At 40.1% G+C, this 23,694-nt stretch overlaps 1 protein-coding gene across 1 annotated transcript; it reads left to right on the forward strand.

Annotated features, from left to right (window-relative positions):
• The first annotated feature begins 3,649 nt into the window (after positions 1-3,649).
• On the forward strand, positions 3,650-19,436 carry pip4k2ca (phosphatidylinositol-5-phosphate 4-kinase, type II, gamma a). Its single transcript, XM_031760464.2, has 10 exons — positions 3,650-4,122; positions 6,112-6,209; positions 6,454-6,550; positions 6,953-7,099; positions 14,459-14,605; positions 14,957-14,995; positions 15,111-15,224; positions 15,493-15,757; positions 16,619-16,722; positions 17,417-19,436. Exons 1-10 carry the CDS (start codon positions 3,964-3,966, stop codon positions 17,495-17,497), a joined length of 1,251 nt encoding a protein of 416 aa, XP_031616324.1. The 5' UTR covers positions 3,650-3,963; the 3' UTR covers positions 17,498-19,436.
• Positions 19,437-23,694: the final 4,258 nt, after the last annotated feature.

Below are 23,694 nucleotides of genomic sequence, written 5' to 3' on the forward strand. Positions count from 1 at the left end.
TGTCTCATCTCCTGTGATTTAGTTCAGCTGTGTCTCATTCGCAACAGTCAATAAATGGCTTGCTTGAAATTGAACTCAGTCTACCTCCACATTTCTGCGTTTGGGTCCTTCTCGAACACCCGACACGGCCGAAAGTATCTTTCGAAGCTGACATATGACTTCATTGTCAGACCTGGAAATGACTCCCATCTTTTATATATAGCCTATGAGTAACACAGACATCCATGAATCCACTGTGGCACAGCTTAAAAAAATAAAATCTGGTATCAATGTAGATCCAAAAATCTTCAAAGCATTAAAGACTATGCTGTATAAAACTATATGTGCTTCTATCGATATGATTTGAATACACAGTAATGGCATAAAAGTAATACTTTCAGATATAATGTTGAGTTAGACTTCCCAGTGGATCTTTGCAGAAAGGGCCCTTGAACGGACCCCAGCAGCTTATTTGTTGTTAAACACTCTGCATATTCTGTCCTGATCTCAGGGATGAGGGCACCACTTGAAAATTAAAACACAATTTCCACAACAGGTTTTTCTGAAACGCCCCCCCCCCAAAACATGAGAAGCTTAAATCAAGCGCGTACTTAATGGCTATAAATACTTAGGCCTGAAAGGGTGACAAATCAAATCTGATTTCATAAAGGGATGACTCTTAGATCCACTGACAAAAACACTAAAGTCTCATTTTTTGGGCACTGCTACGCAATCATTATGAACTTTCTCATTTTTCTAATCATGAACAAGTAAGACTTCTTTGAATCATTACCTGCATGCAAGCATGGTACTGTGTAGTTCTTGGATTTAAGGCTTTGTGCTTATATCCATTTTCTGAGAATCCCCTCTGCAGTCACACTAACCAGCTGCCAGCAGCGAAACAGAAATTACACATTAGAGCACATTAGAGTCATGCTGCTTTTAAGCCATTAGTAGGCACATAAAGGATAATTTTCTTCTGCTTCTCCGCTCAGGGACCAGATACATGCCTGTTTCCAAGGTAACAGCATAGAATATCTCATATCTCTTTATAAATGCATAATATGAATTGAAGGTCTTGGAGAAAATGAAGATGCAAACATGATCCTTTGTAGAAATCACATGTGTGTCCTATTTCTATATTTGAATCAAAAGTCAACTCAGTTCTCTGGTTTTAAATGAGATAAAATGATAAATTTTTATCAACCAAAGTTGTTGGAAACTGAATTATTTTCATGTGTTTTTATAACAGATACCTTGCTTGGTCTTAAGCATCAAAGCACTTCATTTGTGAATTTTAGTAATGCAAACAGGATTATGTCAGGGTTTTTTTAGCTTTTTTAAAAACACATTTGTGACGCATATTCTAGCTCAGAGTTTGAAAGACAATGATCTTTCATCTCTGCTGTTTAGTGCAAAATAAGATCCTACAGTCTGGGATCCCATCAGCACATTTCAAGAGACTGTTCTGTACAGATTTGGTCCAACAGGTTCAGAGGCTTTGTGGAAGTACAATATCAACTGGCTGCAGTGTCCCTTTAAAGACAAGCTAAAGCAAGGCAGCTGTTTCTGCGAGATCTCTTAGTGACTCTTAGTGACCTCCACAAACAGTAACCTCACAGAATTTTGAGATTTTGCTGCCCCCTAGAGGATACGCATCTAAATATGAAAAAAAGGAAACTATAAAGATTACTGTGTAGTGATATAAAGGCAACTTTTTGCATTTTATTCAAGTGAGTTACATATTTTTACATAGCAGTCCCAAAGTCAACTGATACAGTTTCTTGTTGGGCCCCCATGGCCCCCATTATACACAGATCAGTCACAACAGTAAAAAATGCCTGCCTAATACTTAGTAGTTCCATCTTATGCTTTCAAAACATCTCCAGTCCAGGGCATGGACACAGGACCTCTGAGGATGGGATGCTGGAGGTAAAATCTTTAGGTTCTGTTGGCTGTGTGGCTGGAGAATCAGATCTGTTTTTTTCCCCCAGAGCATTCTACAGATGCTCAGTCAGATTGGGATCCACATAGTTTAGCGAAAAGAGCACATATTTATGCTGAAAAATGCCAGTGTTAACAAGGTATCATAACACCAGTTGAGCCCATGACATCGGTAGGTTCAAATGGCACAGACTACTGAAGGAAATTCTCTAATGATAATCAGAAACAATCCATGGAGTCTGTCCATTTCTAAATTTCCACAGAAATTAAGAGCTGAAAATTGTATTACACTCGGATAAACCCCCTTGAAATGTCCAAACAACATTTATAAAACAAGTGGTAAATTACACTAACTTCTTTTAGCAACACTACATAATGATTGGTTCTCAAACCTGTCAAAATGTGGGCCAGTTCTCCGAAGACATCAACACAAGAACTGCTTCTGCATCAGCGCTGGCACCACATTGGTGGAATAAATATAATTTCAGCTGGTTTTGAGGAATCTGCTTTATGCAGCAGAACCTGGGGAAGTAGAAAAATCATGACAGAAAAAAATCTGTATGTTATTCTGTGTGTTTTTATGGCAATCACCCACAACTCTGTCTACTACAATTTACACATTTACACCCTTATCAACCAATTAAAAGCCATCATATATTTACTGTGCTTGTTTTATTTTTTACGTCTGTTAACTTTTATTTTATTTTATTTTTCATTAAATAGGTAAAGACATTAAAAATAGCAACACTACTTTATTGCATTAAAACAGTTGGGGGTGTATTATATTGTAATACTATTTGTATTTATTGAGATCCTAATCTTTATTGTGCCATATTCATATTCACACACACACACACACACACACACACACACACATAGTATTTTTTTTCTTATTTGTATTAATAATAATAATTATTATTACCTCTTCAACTTATTCCTTTGTTCTCCAATTATCCATTTTTCTCAATTTTCCTTAAATTTCTTTAAGGAAAAGTGGCACACTTTGCTGAAATATGCCAAGTTTTTGGATAATTGCTCTTTAGCACAGAAGAGGATTAGAGCCACTAGGGTAGAAAAGGTGGGGATGTCTTATTTTTTCAGATTTCTGAGAAAATATTCTGAAAAAACAAAAAACACATTCCCACCTTTTTTTCTCCAGGAGCCCTAATCCTCTTCCTATTGCTTGATTACCTTGTGAAAAAAATATATAAATGTATTTTTTACGTGTCAAATTGTGTTATCTTTGGCATTTTTAAACCAAAGAACTGGAGTAAATTGGAGTAAATTATGTGTTATTGTGACAGACTGCTAGAAACAAAGAGCCTAAAGAAACATTGGTCTTTTGCCAGGTCATGTTATGTGTAGACACAATGCTGCTTTATACCTTTCTCATTCTTAAATAAGTCAGTTTTTGCAAACAAAATGTTCAGAAATAAGGACTGGATTGAAAATGACTGAAAACAGACTGGAAAACTGTTGCTCAAAACCACTTGAAAAAACTTTATTCTAAAGTTTGGCTGCCTGGAAGCAAAATAGAAAAGAAATGAGGGCTGTTTCAAGACCTTTGCACATTACTATATATCAGTATTAGAATAATATTTACTCTCATTTTCAGATCTATGACAGAAATGAATAAACATTTGATATGATCCAGTTTTTAAGAAACTGTATCCAACTGACGGAGAAATTAATCATACACTGACCACGTGGTCTATAATAACACAGGTGGGCTCGAGGGGGCGGTGGTGGACTGTCTGTCAGTGATTACATGGAGCTGTGAAGTCACGCTTGGGTGAAGTTAGTAATGATTCATCTCCTCGGTTTAAACGTTAAGCGGTGCTTTAGGGAAACAGCGTCAGTTTAACACCACCTGAGCGGGTCTGGTGACCTTTGGTTGTTGCGATCCTGGACAGAACAGCGCGAGGAAGGTTAGCCGCTTTAGCTTGAGAGCTCCGGGTGACGGCAGCCGTCAGGAAGAGGCGTCACCGCCCGCATCAGCGCCAGTCGGAGCAGGGCACGAGGGGGAGACGGTCTGCGGCTATGGCTGCCCTCGGTAACACGGGGGCTACCTCCAGTCCTATGGTGATCCTGGCGCCCAAGACGAAGACGAAGAAGAAGCACTTCGTGCAGCAGAAGGTGAAGGTGTTCCGGGCTAGCGACCCCGTGCTGAGCGTCTTCATGTGGGGCGTCAATCACTCGGTGAGTCGGTGTTAGCTAACGTATCACTAAATGCTAATGTCCGTGCTAACTCAGTGTTAGCAAGAAAGCTAGCCAGACTACAGGTAACATCCCCGGACAGGTAAGGGTGTTAGATCGAAATCCGTCTGGTTGAGTGACAGTAGACGTTCACCTGGAGAAAAACACGGATGTTTACAGAGCTGCACAAACGGTGGGAACTTGTTTTGCGGCACGCAGGGCTGACAGGTCTTTATAGTCTTACAGTTTATTTACAAAGCAGGTAAATGTGATTCTGTCCTGCTGAAGTTTCTCACGAGTGAAAATTATTCACATAAAGTCCTGGCTAAAGAATTCCTGGTGTAGTTTAATATTCATGAACTTTCAGATGTATATATTATTTGAAGGGGTCACAACACCTGTCACAATTTCTACATAACAGATGAATGAATGGCATAAACAAACATAAAAGACAAGTATACATTAATACAAGAACATTCAGACTTGGCACATACGGGCTATAAAACCACAGAACCCATCTGTGTTTTGACAGCCTGAAATTGAAACTTTCATATTTCAAAATGGGTTTGAAAACCCACCTTTAAAATGTGTCACACAGGGGAGATCAGGGTGGTTCTAGACTGTTGTGTTTGGGTGGGGCGCTAGAAGTAAAGGATAGGGAACTGGTGAGATGAAAACTGGAAGTTTCAGCAGCTGACTACTAAAATAAAGTAATCTCTCTCTGAGATCACTGTCTGTCTCTTTCAACACTATCCCAGCATCGCTGTATGATGGCTTGTATAGGGTGAAGATCCTCTGCATGTGGCTCAGTCTCTGTAAATCTTTTGTGCATATCTCAAAATGCTTACAAATACAAAAGGTGGATCTTTGTGGGTGGGGTGCACATGACCTCACAGGTTTCCTTCAGTCTTGCCACACTGATGGGTCAGTTCCTGTAAACAAAAAAAAATAGAAGTGTGTAAATGAACAGATTCCTGGTAGAAAGCATTTTTATGTTTTAAAAAACTTCACTTGAAGGTTAAACTTGCTGAATCAGGCAGAAACTCTGACACAGCTGTCAAATAATGACCACATCTTAACAGTAACAGCCTTTAAATTTCAACTAAAATATTACAAACATTTTACAGCTCAAATGTCTTATTCTTCTTTTTATTCTTGTCCTACTGTTCAATGAATATGATGGGCTGCTGAGTATATTTAAGCCGTGTTAATTTATAAACGTGTTAATTTATAAACTGCACTCCATGTTTTATTCAGTAGGACCTGAAACTAGTGAATGAGCCCATAAAGTCATGAAGAAAGTGTTTGCTGAGGTCACAGAGCAAATAAGCTGAGATCCATGCAGACTTTTATGCGTTTTACAGCATGAAGAGGTGCCCCCCTGCAACCCAGAGTTTGCCTGTGGTTTTGAGTAACAGCAGGATTGCTCTACTCTATACTTCATGCATAAAAGTAGCTCATTCTTAATTACAAATAATAATTTTTAAAAAGTATCAGATTGACAGAAATTTTTAAAAAGTAATGAAGTAATTTTAAACTAAACATTTGATGCTGCTTTAATGCAAGATATGAGGAATCTGGTGCTTTTTCTCTTCTTACATGAAAGACATTTGATGGCCTCATTTTGGATTCTCTTAAAATGATTAATGAGCCGCTTTAGTTGTGCAACATCAGAAAACTGACAAAAGTCCCCACAATGCTGTCTTACAGCTTGAGAGTTACAAAGTTTTGTTTTCTAAATCTCTTCTAAAAATCTCTTTTTATTGCCCAACTTGTTTTCTCTTCATTTGGCTTGTTTCTTGTCATTTTCAAGTATTTTTAATCATTTTCTTTTGAATGGTTAATGTATTTTTAATCTTTCTGTGAAGCCCATTGTGACATTAAGATCGGTTGTCTTTCATTGCTTGTAAAGACAAAACGATATTTGTTAGTTGTGGGTTTATTTCAGACACTAATGAATTCTGTTTAATGATTGCTTCTTTTTTTCTGCAGATTAATGATCTCAACCAGGTGCCTGTTCCCGTCATGCTGCTGCCCGATGACTTCAAAGCCAACACTAAGATCAAAGTCAACAACCACCTCTTCAACAAGTAAGACTCAGAAATGAGCACATTTTCACATGGAACAAATTGAAATATATAACTAGTCAAGTGAAAATGTAACTTGAAGCTTTTGAGAAACTACAAAAACCCATCAGGGTATAAGTCAGTGATAAGACTGGATGTTTGTGTTGGACTGTAGAGCTGGACAAATGTTTTGGAGCTTAAATTTAGTGAGAAGTAAATCATGTTTGTCTTGGAATGAGTTAAGTTTCCTAACTGCCTCCTCTCACAGGGAAAACCTCCCAGGACATTTCAAGTTCAAAGAATACTGCCCTCAGGTCTTTCGAAATCTAAGGGAACGGTTTGGTATTGAGGATCTGGACTATCAGGTGTGTAAAGTTGAGTCGTTGGCTGATAATCACTGATGATACTGTTGATACTGATGGTGCATTCAAAACAAACATGAAGTTTTTGCCGGGCTCGAGTACATAAACAGTCTGCGCAGCGAAGAGAATTGACCTGAATTTGCTTTGGGCTACACAAAGACAGCAAGTATTAGTTGTAAATCTCCTGGCACCACCGACAGTCAGAAATGGAGGATGTCTGTGTTGAAGCCATTTGAGAGGCGGAGCTTTCATTGGTGGTACTGCACGTTTGGGGTGAATGCACCATAAGGGATGATCGTAGCTTGTTTTCATAAAAAAAATGACTGAAATTATTTCTTGTCATTAGTACTTTACCAAAGATGAGTGCCTGTGTTGATCCTGCGCTAACCTGTGCGACATTTCCAGGTGTCATTGACTCGCAGCCCACCTTTCAGCGTTGATGATCAGGGAGAAGGCCTGCTCCTTAACTCTTACGACCGGACGCTGGTGGTTAAGCAGATCTCCAGCGAGGATGTGGCAGACATGCACAACATCCTGTCAGAGTATCACCAGGTATTTGTTATAGTGTGTGTGTGTGTGTGTGTGTGTGTGTGTGTGTGTGTGGTCAGCCAAACTAGTGATGTCTGCAGGCCGTTTAGACGTGTAGAAAGCTTTTCTGGCCTGCCCAAACCTTTATTTACTCTGATCAGCACACGAGTCATTGATGAATTTTAATCTTCTGATGATTTGCTTGTTGAGCTTTATTCTCAGCTTGATTTTTGTTGTTTGAGAAAATGAAAAATATGTCATTTTTAAATCCCATGGGTTTATTTTCTTAGTTCTTTCTCTTCCAAATGTAATTATTTATAGTATTTTATGACATTGAAAACTTTTTTTTTGGTAAAGATTATTTACATTGTTTTTCCTGGCTTGAGATTAAATTTCACTGAAGCACTGGTCTGCATATAGTTGAGGCTTAAGAGTCTGTGTTGGCTCACCTTACAGAAGTCTTTGGCATTTCCTGTTATTTTTTGAAGCTTTAATTAACAAAACTGTATTTAAACCCTCCCAGCTAGTTTCCCAGACTTGGATTAAACCTAAGACTAACACTAAAAGAAAGGTTTGAACATTGCAGTTGCTTTTATTCTAGGGCTAGGCTTATGGCATGTCTGGAAAACCAAGCCTATATATTTTTATTTTTAAAACCTAATTCTTGGTGATTTTGGATGACATTCTTTTTTGGGTGCCAAAAAATGTATATGCAGGAAAAAAAACTTTATTTATTGTTAATAAATTTACAGGCCACATTTGTTTGTAGCCTGTGGCCCTTTTGTTTGTTTGATGGTTACTTTTAAAAGGCCTCTGCCTTGTTGTGTGGAACCAGTGTCATTAACTGAATTAGCTAAAGCCTGTCTGAAATGTAACTACATGTTACATTGCGCCAGTTTGCACAAATTCTAGTCAAGTCTGACGCAGTTAGCCATTTCCGGTCCACATGCCTCTTCAGATCATATTTAGATAAATACTTGCACAACACTGGCGGTTAAATGGGTGTAAATTCTTTCAACTACGATCGAGTGATTAGTTACAGGTGTTAACATAGCATCTACGTAACCACGAGAAACAGGATTTACTAGCAGTTAGTTTCTAAGTTTAACAATAAACGAAATCCCAAAAACCAAACCCCAAGTGGTTTATGGGACTATTTTTGTCTTTCTTAAGACACACGCGTGTACAAACAGACAAAAGCCTGTGTGGTGCTGTGAGATTAGATCCTCCTGTGCCAACACACGACACATGCAGAGCCAAAGATGACTACAGATGTCTGTCAGAAAGTCTGTGTGAAGTTCCTTCAAAACAAAAATGAAAATGAGGTCCAGGTCAGGTAAAGCTAGCACAACACAGGTCTGTGACAGCTCTGCGCAGCTATGTCAGGTATTTGAGATGAGATGCGATCTTTGAAGAGTTGGTGTAGAGTTCAGTGAAAATCAAAGTGTTTTTGCCTGAAGTCCTATATTCCTATTGGCTACAGCTAATATCAACAAAACAACAATGCCAATGTCTGTTGCAAGTTTTATGGTTTTGGTTAAATGGTTTCAATAAAAGTACACTCTGAAGGTCAGTGACGTACAGCCCTATAAATGCTGATGAGCAGATTAGCCAATGTATACCTGTGGTGAGTATCAGAGATAACACTATCCACACACTCAAGTCCGTGACTAATATGATGCTGCGTGGTTTGAATAATTTGTTGCAGAAAAGTAGCGTTCCTAGGGGGAGGCACTGATCAATCAGTGCTGGAATTGTATGGTTTGAGCTGACACGACAGCCTCTAAATCAGATTCTCATTAGCCTGAGCTACGGCCGACATGTGCCTCTCGGAAACAAGCGTGATTGTTACAAAGTGTAAATACCTGAAGTAATATAAATTGATTTGACTCTGGGGAAAAAAAGGGGATATGAATTCACTTGTTCTTGCATGCGTCTTCCTCATCGTGCTAATGCAGCAGCCAGTACTATCCCCACGCGGCCATTTGCCTGTTAAGTTTGCATCTCCTTTACTTCAGAAGTCCAGACTCTCCTATGTGGGCTGGTTATTGTGATCAAGTTAGTTTTGAAAACACAGCACTGTTAAATAAGCCTTGTTTTCATAAAAAAATGAGAAAATTAAAATGGTGCGCAAAACAAGATTATGACATGATGTTGATTGTGAGAGAGCCCAATGATATCTCTGTGTGGAAGCTGAGAGTTTTTAAACTTCTTAGATTAAACATGTTCTAATAAAAGGAAAAGGGGCAGAGAAAGACAAGGGGAGTGGTGTTGGTGCTTTTTGTCATTCAAGCTTAAGTTGTGGAGAATATATTTATTTTATGCAACTAATGCAAGAGTAAAAAACAAACCCGGAACCTGTTTTGTTTGTGGATCACAAAATTTGATTCATAAACATTCTTTTCCAAGGAACAGAGTTTTTTTGATAGTGGAAATGTCAGTTAATATTTAACTGGTGACACACATTCTTAACAAAAACAAACAAACATTAAAAAAAATATGTATACTTTCAGTAAAGTCAGAGATTAACTTTGATTTTAATCCTAGAATTTGATGTTCAACAGAGGGTGTAGATGTCAGGGCCTTTAATTGTGAAGGGAAGAAACAGGAAGAAGGCTTTTTCTGGACATTGATAGAACAGGTATTGGATTTTGGCAAGATGTTAATGAGAAGACAGCTAAGCAAACACTAATTTTAGTTACGTTTATGCAAATTCATGTCAGTAAAAAGTCAGACCAATTTGAAGGCTGACTTGATTCATATTATCTTTTTTTCCCCATCCATTCATTTTCTTCCAGTTGTCCAGTTTACGGTCAGGCTTCAACCTGTTTTTAGTGTCATAGGGTGAGGGGGACATCAAGAGACTTTTAACCTCACATCTTTACTGAAACATCACGTTTCCTTCAACGGTAATCTGCTGAGAAGCTGCAGGAAGAGTGACATTAATAAAAGGGTGACATGCAAGTTGGAGACTGTCCCAGTTGTTTCTTTTTCATCCTGCAGTGCGACTATAAATAAACCTCCCCATGAGCATCTTGAGTCCTTTCTCCCCATCTGCCTGCTGCTCTTTCAGTCAGCTCTGAGTCTGTCTGTCCATCTGATCATCTGTGTGTCCTACTTCACGTATTTTCTCTGTCTCCTTCATTTGGACCTTTGCAGCTGAAAAAAACAAAAGCATTTGTCCCGGAGGTCTGGAAGTAAGCATTTCGTGCAGATTATGAAAAGGATTATGAAAACAAGTCGACTCAACTATTTATAGATTTGGCAGCAGACTGGTGCTGTGAGCAAGAAAATCATTGCTTATTGTCTTGAATCGTCCTTGATGGAGATCCTGGATTTGTTTTAAGGTGTTTCTCAAACACTCAGTCAGGCCGCTAACCTTCCTGTGGGCGGAAAGCCCAACTGGAAGACGATATCCTTCCGCAGACCAAAGCATTTCTCATCATCAAGGTTAGCCAAGGTTGGGTTTTTTTTTTTGTTTTAGTCACAGGACGACTTTGCGCAGAGGGCTGAACAAACACGCTCCTATATTGTTGGTTTATTAAAGATATTCAAATGTTCATATCACCACATCTGCGTTCATGTAAATATCAGAGTACATTTGAAGGGGAGATTAGAGCGGTGACATGCTTTCCTTCCTGTTTTGTTTGTTTACGTCAGGTTTTATTTACCATTTGCCGTCCGGCCTGGTACAGCTGAGTCATGTAGATGATTCAAAACTAGATCTCACTTCAGGCTAAACAGTCTACTGAGCAAACCTTTGGCTGCTTTGGGCTCTCGGTGGAATGTGTAGCCTGTGGTTATGCAGCCTACATAAAAGTGCGAGGGAGATGAGAAAAATGGCAGCTCTGTTTCAGGGCGTTTACTTCATTCAGCGCTGAATGAACTCATTGTTTGTGTATCTGCATTTTAGTTGGTTTTGTAGATCAGTTTGTTTATTGTGAGTTTTCTGGAGGATATTTATCTTCTATGCTACATTTTTTAGCCTGCAGAACATTTGTTTGCTTGGACCGGGCATGAGAGCTTTGACTTTACTTTAGCATTACTCAAATGAATTTTGACAATATTTTGGGTGAGGTTTGTGTTTTTTGGCAGGTGTAGGGATTTTGTCTTGGGGATCTGGTCTGCTGGTGCTGTGATAGACTCGTGAGCTGTCTAGAGTCTCGCCCCTCGCCTCTCGCTCTACGACAAGTGCGATGGGCTTCATTGGCTAAACGGTCAAAAATAGGATATTTATAGCAACATTTTTAAATGCATTACAATAAAATTACATTATATTTGCTTGCACACATAGTAGTCTAGTCCTGTGTCTTTGTCAGCCAGTAGTAACAAAAGAAGGAGTGCTGTTGAACTGCAAAACAAACTGTCAGAAAGAGCGTCAGTATAACAGTGATGTGCATCCAGAGAATGGGCAACTTTCTTGTTTCCAAATGTTTTCTGGCGCTTGTTTATAGTCAATGTGTTGACCAGATAGTCTTGGAAATGCAGATTAACATTTTATTTGAAGTAATCCTGAAACTCATGATATTTGTTTGTTGGGTAGGTATTTGCATTTTGGTTTGGGGATTCATGTTTATTTACAGCGTGGGGAAAAAGATAGTTTAAGCGTGTGCATCTGCCACTCACACCAATGATCATCACGATTCATTTCATCTTACTGTTACCAGCTTTGTTGCTAGATAATGTTGTGATAATGAACAACTGGCTGAACATGTGTAACTGGCTTCGGTTGGCGATAGAGAAAGCAAAGGTGATGCCTGTGATCACTTTGCATGTAAATCTAACAGCACAGCTTCTGTGTGTGTTGTAATTTTGAGAGACAACACCTTCAAAACCTTAACCTCCCACACTGTAGACTCAATGAGCACTTTATTAGGAACGCATGAACACCCGCCTGTTCATGCAGTTATCTAAGAATGTTCTCTAGATACACTCCAGGGTGGGGCTGGTTGGGTGAGGCACCACCACATCGAGATGTTTTATATCCCACTGCTTATGGTGCATGTTTTCTTGGTGTGTCTCTAAAAGTACTGTTTTCATTTGTACACATTACAAGTTTTTCTTAACACAGATGGGAGTGGTTCACTGACTCAGCCATAATTTTGAAATGCTTGTGTGCCATAGTGAATCAATTGAGTGTAAAATATGAAGGCTACATGTAGTCAAGGCTTTAATTTGAACTTGAATTTGACACAACATTTATCGAGTTATGTATAAAAGTCATGCAGATAGCTGAGCTGAACAGAAAAGCATCCACATGTATGCAAGCTGCAGATCCTCTGACAGCCTTGTGGTCAGAAAATGGTGTTAGGACACGAAGAGAGATGTCTTTTTAACACTGTGAGCATCTATTGGTCTGATGGGACACTGAATGAGGCCAGTCTGAGGGAAGCATCTATTTTAACTGACTGCTATAGCGAGTGCTGAGCACAGCTAAAAGTCTGACCCTGATACACTCAGTAATTGGCCTCCATCACAAGCGACCTTTGACTTGTGAAGTTAACATTTGGGTTTGTTGATAATCTTTTGAGTAATCGATGCTAGATTTTTGGCCCATTCTCAAGTCAAAGGAATTGTTAATTCAGTAAAAAATGATGGGCACCATCATCTTACTACAGTGGGCGTGTCCTCTACCTACTGATGTGCAAACGAAACTCGATGCCTCAGTAAACACTTTGTAAACGACAGTCGGTGTATTTTTCTCAGGAAAGCTGCCGTTATGCACAGTTGCTGAAATAAGTTGTTCAACCGGTCTTACTGCAAAGGTCTGTCTAACTTTAGTTTGTTGGTGATGGAGTACCAGATGAAAAAAAGTAGTTTCAGCGTTTCCCATGCATGCTTTTGAGCCAGCCAGGCTTATTAAGGACTGCCCAAGTATACTTTTGCTTGTTTTTTATGTGTTTCCATCTCATGTTTTAAAAGTTCAGTTGCTACTTACCAACGCAATCACTTCACCTTTTGTATTTCCTTACCGACTGGGTCCCTAGCTGTGCCGCTGCTGTGGCAGTCCTTTATCATTCAGCTGCTTCTTCGGCTGAATCAGGATTTTGTCCTGCTGTTGGATGAACACCTTCTCCAATCACTGCATGGCTGCTATGCAGCTGCAGTCCAGGACTGTTGAGTAAAAAGCAGAGTTTGGACTTCATCTAGGGCTTTTTTTGTGTTTTCAAGAGTTCACTGTTTTCAAGTTTTTACCTTTTGTCATAACCCTGCCGGAGTTTTAACATAGGAGTTTTAGATTGATGCTACTAGGAGGCTGTGGGGTACCATTGGCTGCCACCAGTATTTTCTAAGGTTGTAGTTATCATTAGATTTGCATGTTTCTCCTTTTTATGCAACAACATTTAATCTTGCAATGCCACATGTTTTTTCTTTTTTTTGTTTGTTTGGTTTCTTTTATCAGTCTGACACCTGCTGGTGTAGTCTTCCAGGTTTGTTCTTCAGTGGCAGTCTGCAAACATGTTGTGCTTGAGAGTAGGTTTACTTTATCCTGACACATTTTGGCAGCCAAACCAAGACGATATTCAGGAACATAGTTGGAAGTTTACTAGAGAAGCAAATAATATTATGTTTGCATGCAAATCAGCGTAGGTACAACAAGGGAAAGTGAATATTTTAAGACAAGGATAGTTGGATAATCTGGTCTTCAAAGCTAAAGAAACTGACAACATCAGATTAGGTAATTGCCATAGTCATCTCAGGCAAAACGGGTGGTAATCTCCAGGAATAACATAATGGCACTCTGACGTTATTGCCTCCAGGTTACTAATGATGGACTTAAATTGATTCAATCAGAGCAGATCTCTAAGCTTTAGCAAACCTTCAGACAGGAGGAGCTGCAAATGTAAACATGTTTGTTCCATATTCAGCTCAGGCTTTAGGGACAGATGGAAGGAATGGGTCTTGACACAGAAGATAATGGCTTTCCACACTTTTCTGATCAATCAGTAAGAAACAGGAGCAGATCAACCGTGGCCTTGTACATAAGAATATACTCGAGCTTGAATCTGTGGAAGAGCAAAGCAGATCATTCTACCCAAGTGTACAACACATAATAAAGTGTCAGGGCTTTAAGGTTTATGATGAATCTCATTTCTCCATGAGAGACGATACGAAGCATTGCAAAGACCCAGGAGAATAAAAAACATCGCCGTACTCAATTTAAATTTTCAGTTGAATTAAAATTGAGACATTGATTTCAGTTTCTCCAGCACAGACATAAAAGTAGAATTATAAATTTCTCTTACTTCGAAAGAGAGTTTGAATGTTTGAAGTTTTAACTTCAGTGTTTGTGAAGTTGTGTTTGTGAAGTTGTTTCTGCCGTTGACATTAATCCTCTTTTTCCACCTGTCATGCAAATTCACAGTCATTTCCTCTTTGCAGCACATAGTGAAGTGTCACGGCAACACGCTGCTGCCACAGTTCCTGGGTATGTACCGCGTCACCGTGGACAGCGAGGAGACCTACCTGATGGTCATGAGGAACATGTTCAGCCACAGACTGGTGGTACACAGGAAGTACGACCTCAAGGTGAAGAGGAACTGCATGGCAGTCTGACCTTTTTAATCACTACTTCTCATCAGCGATTCACAAATTAATGAGGAAGTTACGCTAGTTTCCACAAGTTGAGATTTTGGAAATGGTCCAAATTTTACAGTATGTTTGTTCCTCAAATGTATAGATATGCTTTGAGCATTCAGATAAAAACCCAGCATGTTTTCATTATTTGGGCTTTATTTATTCCTAATTTTATTAGAAAAACAAAATGATTATCTAATGAATAACTGGCCGTTTAATTTAGTATTTTGCTCTTTTAGATGGTCTCTCACTCTTTCTGTTTGATGTATCAGTGGTAATATTAAAAGCAGTTTCTCTTTGTAGGGCTCTCTGGTGGATCGGGAAGCAAGCGACAAAGAAAGGGTAAAAGAAACCTCTTTCTTTGTCCTCTTTTCATATCATTATGTTGTTTTCTGTTTTATCTCAAAGCCAAGAGTCCTCCTGAGATGTATAATTTATTTATTGTTTTACCCTGAAGGTCAAAGAGCTCCCTACCTTCAAAGACATGGACTTCAGGAACAACATGCAGAAGGTTTATGTGACTGAGGAGGAGAAGGAAAAGTTCATGGAGAAGCTAAACAGAGATGTTGAGGTGGGTGAGCGGTCTTGTTGTTGTTGTTGTTGTTGTTTCTCTCCTCTGCCACACAGTGGCAGTATCAGCCCGCTGAGGCTGCACTGCTCCTCTGATGCTCTTTAGGAAATATTAAATGTATTTACTTGAATTACTAGTGAAGGAGGAGAAGTTTCAATGGAAGGGGAAATTGCAGATCTATCATGTTTAAGAGTTTGAAAATCGAAGTTGGTATTCTTTTTAAGCTTGGTTATAGAAGCCTTTTAGAAAACGCTGTCTCCTCGCTCAGTTTCTAGTGAGGCTGAAGATCATGGACTACAGCCTGCTGCTCGGCATCCACGACATCGGCCGAGCTGAACGGGAGGAGGAGGAGTGTGAGGAGGAGGTCAAAGAGGAAGATCCAGAGGCAGAAAACGGCCTTGTACCGGGCCCTACGGTGGGCTCTTATGGCAACTCTCCGGAGGGAATCGCTGGTTACATGTCCTCTGTCAAACCTCTGGGGCCCGGGGAGTTCGACCCTTATGTGGACGTGTATGCAGTTAGGAGCTGCCCAGGTGAATACTGGTGGGAGGGGATGCTTAAACGTGAAAGTTAGCTTACAGCATTGATCAAACCAGTACCAGTGACTGTTTTCTGTCTTCATTTTATTTTTTAAACCAACACCAACCGTTTGTTTCTACATCTTTTGAGTCATTCTGTGATGAATCAATCAGTGCCTCACAATCAGCCGATTGTCTCTGGCATGCAAAATTATGCCTTTGTGCTATAAATAGTTTATGAGCTACAGGCTCCAAAGTACATGGGGGTGGGTTTAGCACTCAAGCTGGTTTATTTCTCCCAGCATTTTTGAGCCAGAGCAGGATACGGTCGTGTAATATTTAGGGATTAAAATAAACATCTGTTTAAAACTTGCACCTTAACTTGTTTTTGTATTCTGCAATTTGTTGTGTGACAAAACTTTGAGTGTGAGTATTATGGGATGTGTCATGGTTCAAATAGTACTGCACCAGTTTAAAGGCTATGACACAGAGGACGTTGACTTTTTTTACCTGTCTCATTCCTGTCTGGAGAAAACTTCCAAAGGTCACATCAAGATGTTGGAAGGTGGCAACCAGGCAGGTTGTCTGTTGTTTGAGAATAACTTTTTAATATATTGTCATATTCTAACCCTTGTGATTGTTGCTTATTGCTGTATCAACCTGGAGATATCACCCTGACAACTTTAGATCGTGAAGAAATTTTTTTGGATGGGCCTTTTACAAATGACTGGAAAGTAATATAGCTGTAGAGGTTCTAATTTTAATATCTGAACAGGGAGCTTTTGGTTTGATGCTTTTTAAATGAGACCTGTGACTGCTGCTGTCACTACGAGCCTGGTAAAATAATCCGGATTGTTCTCTGCCTTTTAATCTCAGGAGCCCCTCAGAGGGAGGTCTACTTCATGGGCCTGATTGATGTGCTCACGCAGTATGACACCAAGAAGAAAGCCGCTCATGCAGCAAAAACTGTCAAACACGGGGTGAGTAGCACAAGAGAGGTGGAGGGCTGCTGTCAGCCGCTCGAAACACTCTGCCGTACCCGTACGGAGGTCGAGAAATTTACAGATGAAACTGGTTGCTTAGATTATTGTAATTCCTTGTTTACTTGCTTATATAATGCCTCCCTGGAACGACTGCAGGGTGTTCAGAATGCTGCTGCTAGGCTTTTGACAAAGTATCCCAAACACTCCCATGCCACTCCCCTGTTGATCCAACTGCATTGGCTCTTTGTTAAGTTCAGGGTCCATTTTAAGATTGTAATCATGACCTATAGGGCCCTGCACGGTGTAGCTTACATCTTCTCCTTCCCTATCGCCCCACCAGGTCCCTGAGGTCTTGTGACCAGGGCTTGCTGGCTGTCCAGCATACAAGGTTAAAAACTAAAGGTGACAGAGCGTTTGTGTCAGTGGCTCCCAGACTCTGGAACTCGCTCCCTTTGAGTTTGAGATCCGTGGACTCAGTCATTTCTTTTAAAAAGCAGTTAAAAACGTATCTGTTTAAACTTGCTTTTGGTTGATTTTGTTTGTTGGACGTAGTATGTCCGTTTCTGCTTCGGTGAAGCACTTTGTCATTTTTATCTTGAAAGGCGCTATATAAATAAAATGTTACTTTACTTACTTACTGACAATGTTATCTATTTATTTGTTTCCCCCTCCCTCTCTCTGTGTGTTCCAGGCTGGTGCTGAAATCTCCACAGTCCACCCCGAGCAATACGCCAAAAGGTTTCGTGATTTCATCTCAAACATATTTGCGTAACACTGCCACAGGTCGATCCAATTGAGAGCTAAAAGTCTTCTACTATAGACCAAAACTAGTATGCACACACACACAGGTCATTCTTTAGAGTTGATGATCTGAGGCAAGACTTAAGTTGTAGCAATATAATATACTACTTCTGATGCATATATTTATTTTTAAGATGTATTTCTGTAGATGTTAACACTTAATGAAATAACTCTGGAGCAATAGGGTACCTGCTGTTGATCAGTGTTGAAAGTGTTAAACTGCATCTGTGTAAGTTCAGATATTATGTCTCTCTTTCCTCTGCTTTACTTTGGTTTCCCAGCTGTGAACTTAACTTAGATTGTTTAAACTTTTGCTTTTGCAGAGGATTAGATGAGAACACTAATTTCATGTGTGAAATAAATATGAGATGTTGGCTTAAAGCTTAGAAAAAAGGCAGGAAGTAGATTGGAATGTGTTTCATCGCTCTTTCTAAAAGTAACAAAAATCTGCTTATATGCACCTCTAAAGCACCACCGAGATAACCTTGTGGTTAACATCTCTGGGTTGGACGATAACTGCTGATTGACGATACATTTGCAGATGAGAGGTTTCTGTGTGAAAGATCAGTATCTGAGTGTACTGACTCAGATTGAGGCAGACTTGAGGCACCGTGTCCAGTCTGCTTTACAGATACACCCCCCAAAAAATGTCAATGAGGTTTATTTCAAGTAAAAATGCTATTCAAAATTGTCCCAAATCTCGGTTTATTGAACTGGGCTAAAATATGGTGACCGTGAAGGTCATAGCATAAGATTTGCGTCATTCTCATGAGAGAATTCAGCGAACCCTTCTGCTCTGTGGAAGGAGGCGCTGCTATCAGGAGAGAAATACTTAATCACACAAAAAGACAGCAATCAGTCAGAAGAATTTAGTTTTGACTTGCAGTGATGCTTTCATGTCAGTGTCAACTCACAGACTGCATGCACCCCAAATTGATCTTAAATGATTCAGTAAAATAATAACCTAGTTTAAAAAAATCTACAAAAGATGTATATGTCTTTTTTTAAATAGATTTTTAAATAAATGATAAAACCACAACTTCATTTTCTTAGACAGTTTTTGTCATCGATGAGGTTTAGAGGTGCCAGTAGGCAGATGTTCCTACACCCTGTGCTCTTAATTAATGAAGATTGGTATTAAAGGCAGTAGTACACTAGATTCTGCACTTGAAGAATATTATTATTTATGTATAGATGGATGCCATTTGATTCCAGTGCCAAATGTGTGGGATCAAAGCTTTATAAAAGCAGGATTTGCACTTTTAATTAGTGTCTTGCTGCAGAGCAGGTAAATGAAACGCAGTTTGAGTGGATCAAATGCTGATTTCCACCAAAGCCTCCATTAGACTTATCATTAAAATGTGTAGAGCAACGTTGTCACAGTTAAACGACCAGAAAGAAGAAAATAGAAAGCATATGGCACACATCTCTTAGCCTGTTAGGACATAGGGTAGTCTGAAGGTGATTTATGAAGGTGCAAATATTTAAGGATCATTACTGCCTTTAAAAAAAAAAAATCATGTGTTTTTGATGTTGTTGTTGTTGTTGTAAAATAAATATGAAAACAGCTTCTGAGAATGAGCCCATCCGTCATGATTCTGACTCCTGGTGTAGTATTTTGTGTGTTAAAATGACCGATATGAGTCACAGTAGCATTAGGATTATGAAGTATCATGTGTGTAATGTAATGGTATTTGAGATTTAGTGATAACCAGAGTACCATGTGAAACATTCTGGATAAAAACACTACATTTCAGTCGCTCAGCCTTACAGCAGTGGGATACTAAACAGCATTCCTGAACAGTGACAGGGCAGTGATACTCTCTGTATGATGCCTCATCTACTCCATGATTGCACATGTATTTTTACAAATCAGCTTTTGGACCAAAATATATTTTACCAAGAATTTCTGGAAAGTGTTCGACTCATCATTCTTGTGTAACTCTGTGTGCGTGCGTGTTTGTGTGTGTGTGTGTGGGGAGCGCTGTATGCTCACTATCTCAACTTCTAAGTGTATAAAAATGTGATAAAATGAGGGGAAAAAAAGACTTGAGGTTCTACTGTTTCAGCTGCTCCTTTTAGGAGTCACCACAGCAGATCATCTGCCACCATCTCAACCCATCTCTAGCATCATCTTCAGTCACACCAACACTCTGCATGCCCTCCTTCACTACATCCATCAATCTTCTCTGTGGGCTTCCTCTTTTCCTCCTGCCTGGCAGCTCCATCGTCAACATCCTTTGACCAGTGTATCCACTATCCCTCCTACATATGTCCAAATTATCTTCAGCTTGGCTCCTAACTTTGTCTCCAAGCTGCTCAACCTGAGCCGCCCTTCTAATCTTGTCCGCCCTCTTTACTCCCAGTAAAAATCTTAACATCGGTGCTTGAGATTGAGTGAGTACAGCTGGTTTTATTCTCCTGCCTTCTATCTCTACTTCTTTAAGTGGCTGGCCAATATGTGATACCTTGCTTGGCAGTTTCCAAGGCCTCAGGTAGGGGCAGCTTGCTGTACTTCTTAGGCACCCTCGCACCTTTGTGCAGCTCTGATAGTTGGCTGACTTCCCTCCTTGCTACCATGATCTTGGCTCCTTCTCCATGGAGGGAACTGCTGGCTGTTCATCTTGTAGCCAAGCATCTCCGTGACCACTGCTACCGTGGTGTAGATCAGCTGATTAGTTCCCGTGATGTAGGGATTGTCCGTAACGCTGCATTCACATCATCTAGTAGACCTTCAGAGGGCAGTCTTGGTACCTGACTATGGAGGGTCCAGGTTTCCAGCTTCTCAATGATCCCATCTTTCAGGTCACACTCAACGCTCCTTCTGTCGTACTTTGACGTCTTGGCTCACTTTTGCTGTAGCATTTGTGTTGTATTTTATCAATCTCCAGTTGTGATAGCAGTTCTTTTTTTTTTTCAGAATGTTGGAACGCTGGGCCACTAATTGTTTGGATGTTGGATATCGAAGATTCCATAGGTCCCACATCCTCTTCAAGATGTGCCAAAAGGCATATAATGTTATCACGACATCCAGAGCGAGAGAGGGAGATGGATATAGATATACATAATGCCCATTTTAAACCAGAAGTGTATAAAATACTAGTATTTCACTCACTAAAGCTGAAGCACAAGTATTTGGAGCTCAAAATAATGGGAAAAACATTGAAAAAGCCCTATCAGCTGAGGTGATTGTCTGTATTTGGACACCTGTTAATCTTACTGTCAGTAACCATCCTAAGAAAAACGAGGTTGCATATGGGCTATACAGTCAAACGTTTGCAAACATAAAGTGATAAATCTGCAAGTGAAAATGTCTTGGATTACAGTGCAAGTAAATGGTTACCCTGGAGGTAGTTTGTTAGTGGCGAAGTAGTATTTTGCAGGTCAGAATAATCAGATAAAGCATCGGTGTTGACATCAGAGCTGTTCTTAGATAATGTGATGAAGGTCAGGGGCTGCTTTTTGTCTCACTGTTTCCAAAAGATGTGTTTCTGCTGACTGGTTCCTTCCTGTTTCATCAGCAGAGATCTAATGTGCTGACTGGTTCCTCCTCGTTTCACCAGAAAACCGAAGGGGATGCCCAGTCAACAGGATGGGCTCTGAGACAGAAAGAGGGAGCAGTTGAAGGGTCAGTAAGCAACAAACTGCTGACAACCCCCAGAGACAGTAGCAAAGTTGATTCCAGAGGACAGATCCCATTAATCAGTGTGAATCGTGGCCAACACAAACGTTCCTGCATTCTCTTCGTATATTGCTGACCTTGGTTTAGCCCCAGCCGTGAGGCCAAGGCTTATCCGGGCTCACTCATCAGGAGCCGTGCACTTGTTCCCTGTCCTCCACCATCCCTCAAGACCAATCTTAACTTTCTTTTGTCCCAGTACTTCAGTCAGTAAATCACCTGATCCATAACCACAGAGATTAAGCCAAGTTCACTTTTAAGAGTGTTGAAATGTTGTGATGATGAGGATGTGTGCTTCTCTAGATTAAAGAGCCCCCTTCCTCAGTGAGGCTGGGGTGGCCCAGGACTCCCACCTCGCACTACACTCGGCATCGCAGCACAGAGTACGGCTTCCTGGCATTGTTCTCTGCTATGTGGGGCCTGTTTATACTATTTCTGCATTCTTCTTACTGGCATTGTACTTACAGGATCATGTGAGATAACTAACAAATGCATCCTCCCCCTCCATCACTCAGTCAGTGCAAACCTTTATACCACTTAAGCCAAGGCTGTTGAACAGGATTCTGCCTGCTCGACTGTGTTGTATTTTTTGTTTATCGCTGGAAGGCCAGTTCAGCAGTCTTCTACTACAAAAGTATGCTCTATATGCAGTCTAGCATTGTCTTGCTGAAATACACAAGGCCTTCAGTCAACCTGTGTGTCCCTGCCTCCACTCTGTGTCTTCACCACAGCCATTTCCATGGTTTTCAGGAAACCTGGTACGATCTGTCCTCCAGTATTTCTCTCCTTCAGACCTAATCAACACCACCTCTGTTCCCTTCATGTACATGTTCATTGACATGTGCTCGCTCGCCTCTGGACACTCACTTCATCCAGCTTACTCCAGAATTTTTCTTTCACTTCTGACATCCAACCTGTGGGGCATACGGACTGACAACATTTAACATCACACCTTCAGTTTCTAGCTTTAAATTAATTATTCCTGTCTGACACCCTCTTCACCTCCACAACACTATTCTCATGCTCTTCCTTCAAGGTTAGGGTTATTCCATTTCTCTGTCTACACCACTGGTGTTAAACTCCAGTCCTCGAGGGCCGGTGTCCTGAAAATTTTTCCATGTGTCCCTGCTACAGCACACATGAATAAAATTAGCAGGTCATTAGCAAGAGTATAGAACTTTACTGCATGCTGAAGTGGCAACCGCTAAACACTTACATTTAAGTAGATGTAAGTGTTTGGAAAAATGTACTTCCAAAGCATGCAGTCAAGTTCTAAAGAAGAGGTATCGAACTCCAGGCCTTGAGGGCCGGTGTCCTGCAGGTTTTCGATGTGTCCCTGATCCAACACAGCAGATTTAAATGGCTAGATGACCTCCTCAACATGTCTTGAAGTTCTCCAGAGGCCTGGTAATGAACTAATCACTTGATTCAGGCGTGTTGACCCAGGGTGAGATCTAAAATCTGCAGGACACTGGCCTGAAGTTCAACACCCCTGGTCTACACCATGGTAGAGCAACTTGAATCCACCTTGAGTGCTTCGGCCTTGCTTCCCTTACAGCTGGTAAAAACCGAATCATGACCAATTTAAATAACAGTCATCCAATATTAACTTTTGGCCTTGTTTCTTGTGCATAGAGGTTTATTTTGATTATAATATGTATTCTATATGATGACATATTCCAAGTCTTCCCAATTTTATGTTGAAGGACATTATTCCAAATGCATAAAACGATGCAGGACTTGCAGACAGACAGGTAAATAAAAATCTGAGCTCTTTGTTAGGAGTCTAAAGTTTGTAAGAAGTCTAAAAGAAACAAAATCCAAACTTGGAAACTGGAGCATGATGCATACAAAGGAACAAACACAGGCAAGATAAATAAATGCTTAGTCTCCATTTCCTTTTATCCTTCATCTATGTATACATATACACACAAATAGACTAATCAGGGGCAGTGGAAATGCATGGGTAGCAAAACACACCTGAACTTAATCAAGGTAAGAAGACAAGAAGCCGGAGTACATGAGACACATGACTGACAAAATGAAACGGAAAGGATTCGAACAGGGAAACGAACGTCTAATACAAACACAGGGACTTGACAACAAGAAACAAAACTCAACCTACAATAATAATCCAAACTTGAAGAGTTAACAAAGAAAATCAGACTTACAAACTCAAAAATAAACGGAAAACTTGAAATGAGCCCACAGAATCCCAGAGACCATGAAACTAAAGGAGATTGCACCATCATTGGTCTACTGTAGCAAAATAACCAGACTTTACTGCAACATTGTAGTACTGTTATGTATAATACAACATATATATGATGAATTTTATTATTTTATGACAGCTTATCAAATTCGAGGTAACCCAGATGCTACCCACAAGCTGATGTCTGACCTTTGACCTATGGCCTTGAAGCATTACATACTAAAAAGGTGTATTTTATTATCTTTACCCATGTGATTGGGGCAGAATTGGCCGAAAT

This window comes from Oreochromis aureus, linkage group 20, assembly GCF_013358895.1.
Source record: "Oreochromis aureus strain Israel breed Guangdong linkage group 20, ZZ_aureus, whole genome shotgun sequence".
Taxonomy (NCBI): domain Eukaryota; kingdom Metazoa; phylum Chordata; class Actinopteri; order Cichliformes; family Cichlidae; genus Oreochromis; species Oreochromis aureus.

Coding starts and splice junctions, on each gene's coding strand:
- pip4k2ca (XM_031760464.2), top strand. CDS start 3,964: ATGGCTGCCCTCGGTAACACGGGGGCTACCTCCAGTCCTATGGTGATC. Junction 14,606..14,956: donor ACAGGAAGTACGACCTCAAG/GTGAAGAGGAAC, acceptor TTCTCTTTGTAG/GGCTCTCTGGTGGATCGGGA. Junction 14,996..15,110: donor AAGCAAGCGACAAAGAAAGG/GTAAAAGAAACC, acceptor TTTACCCTGAAG/GTCAAAGAGCTCCCTACCTT.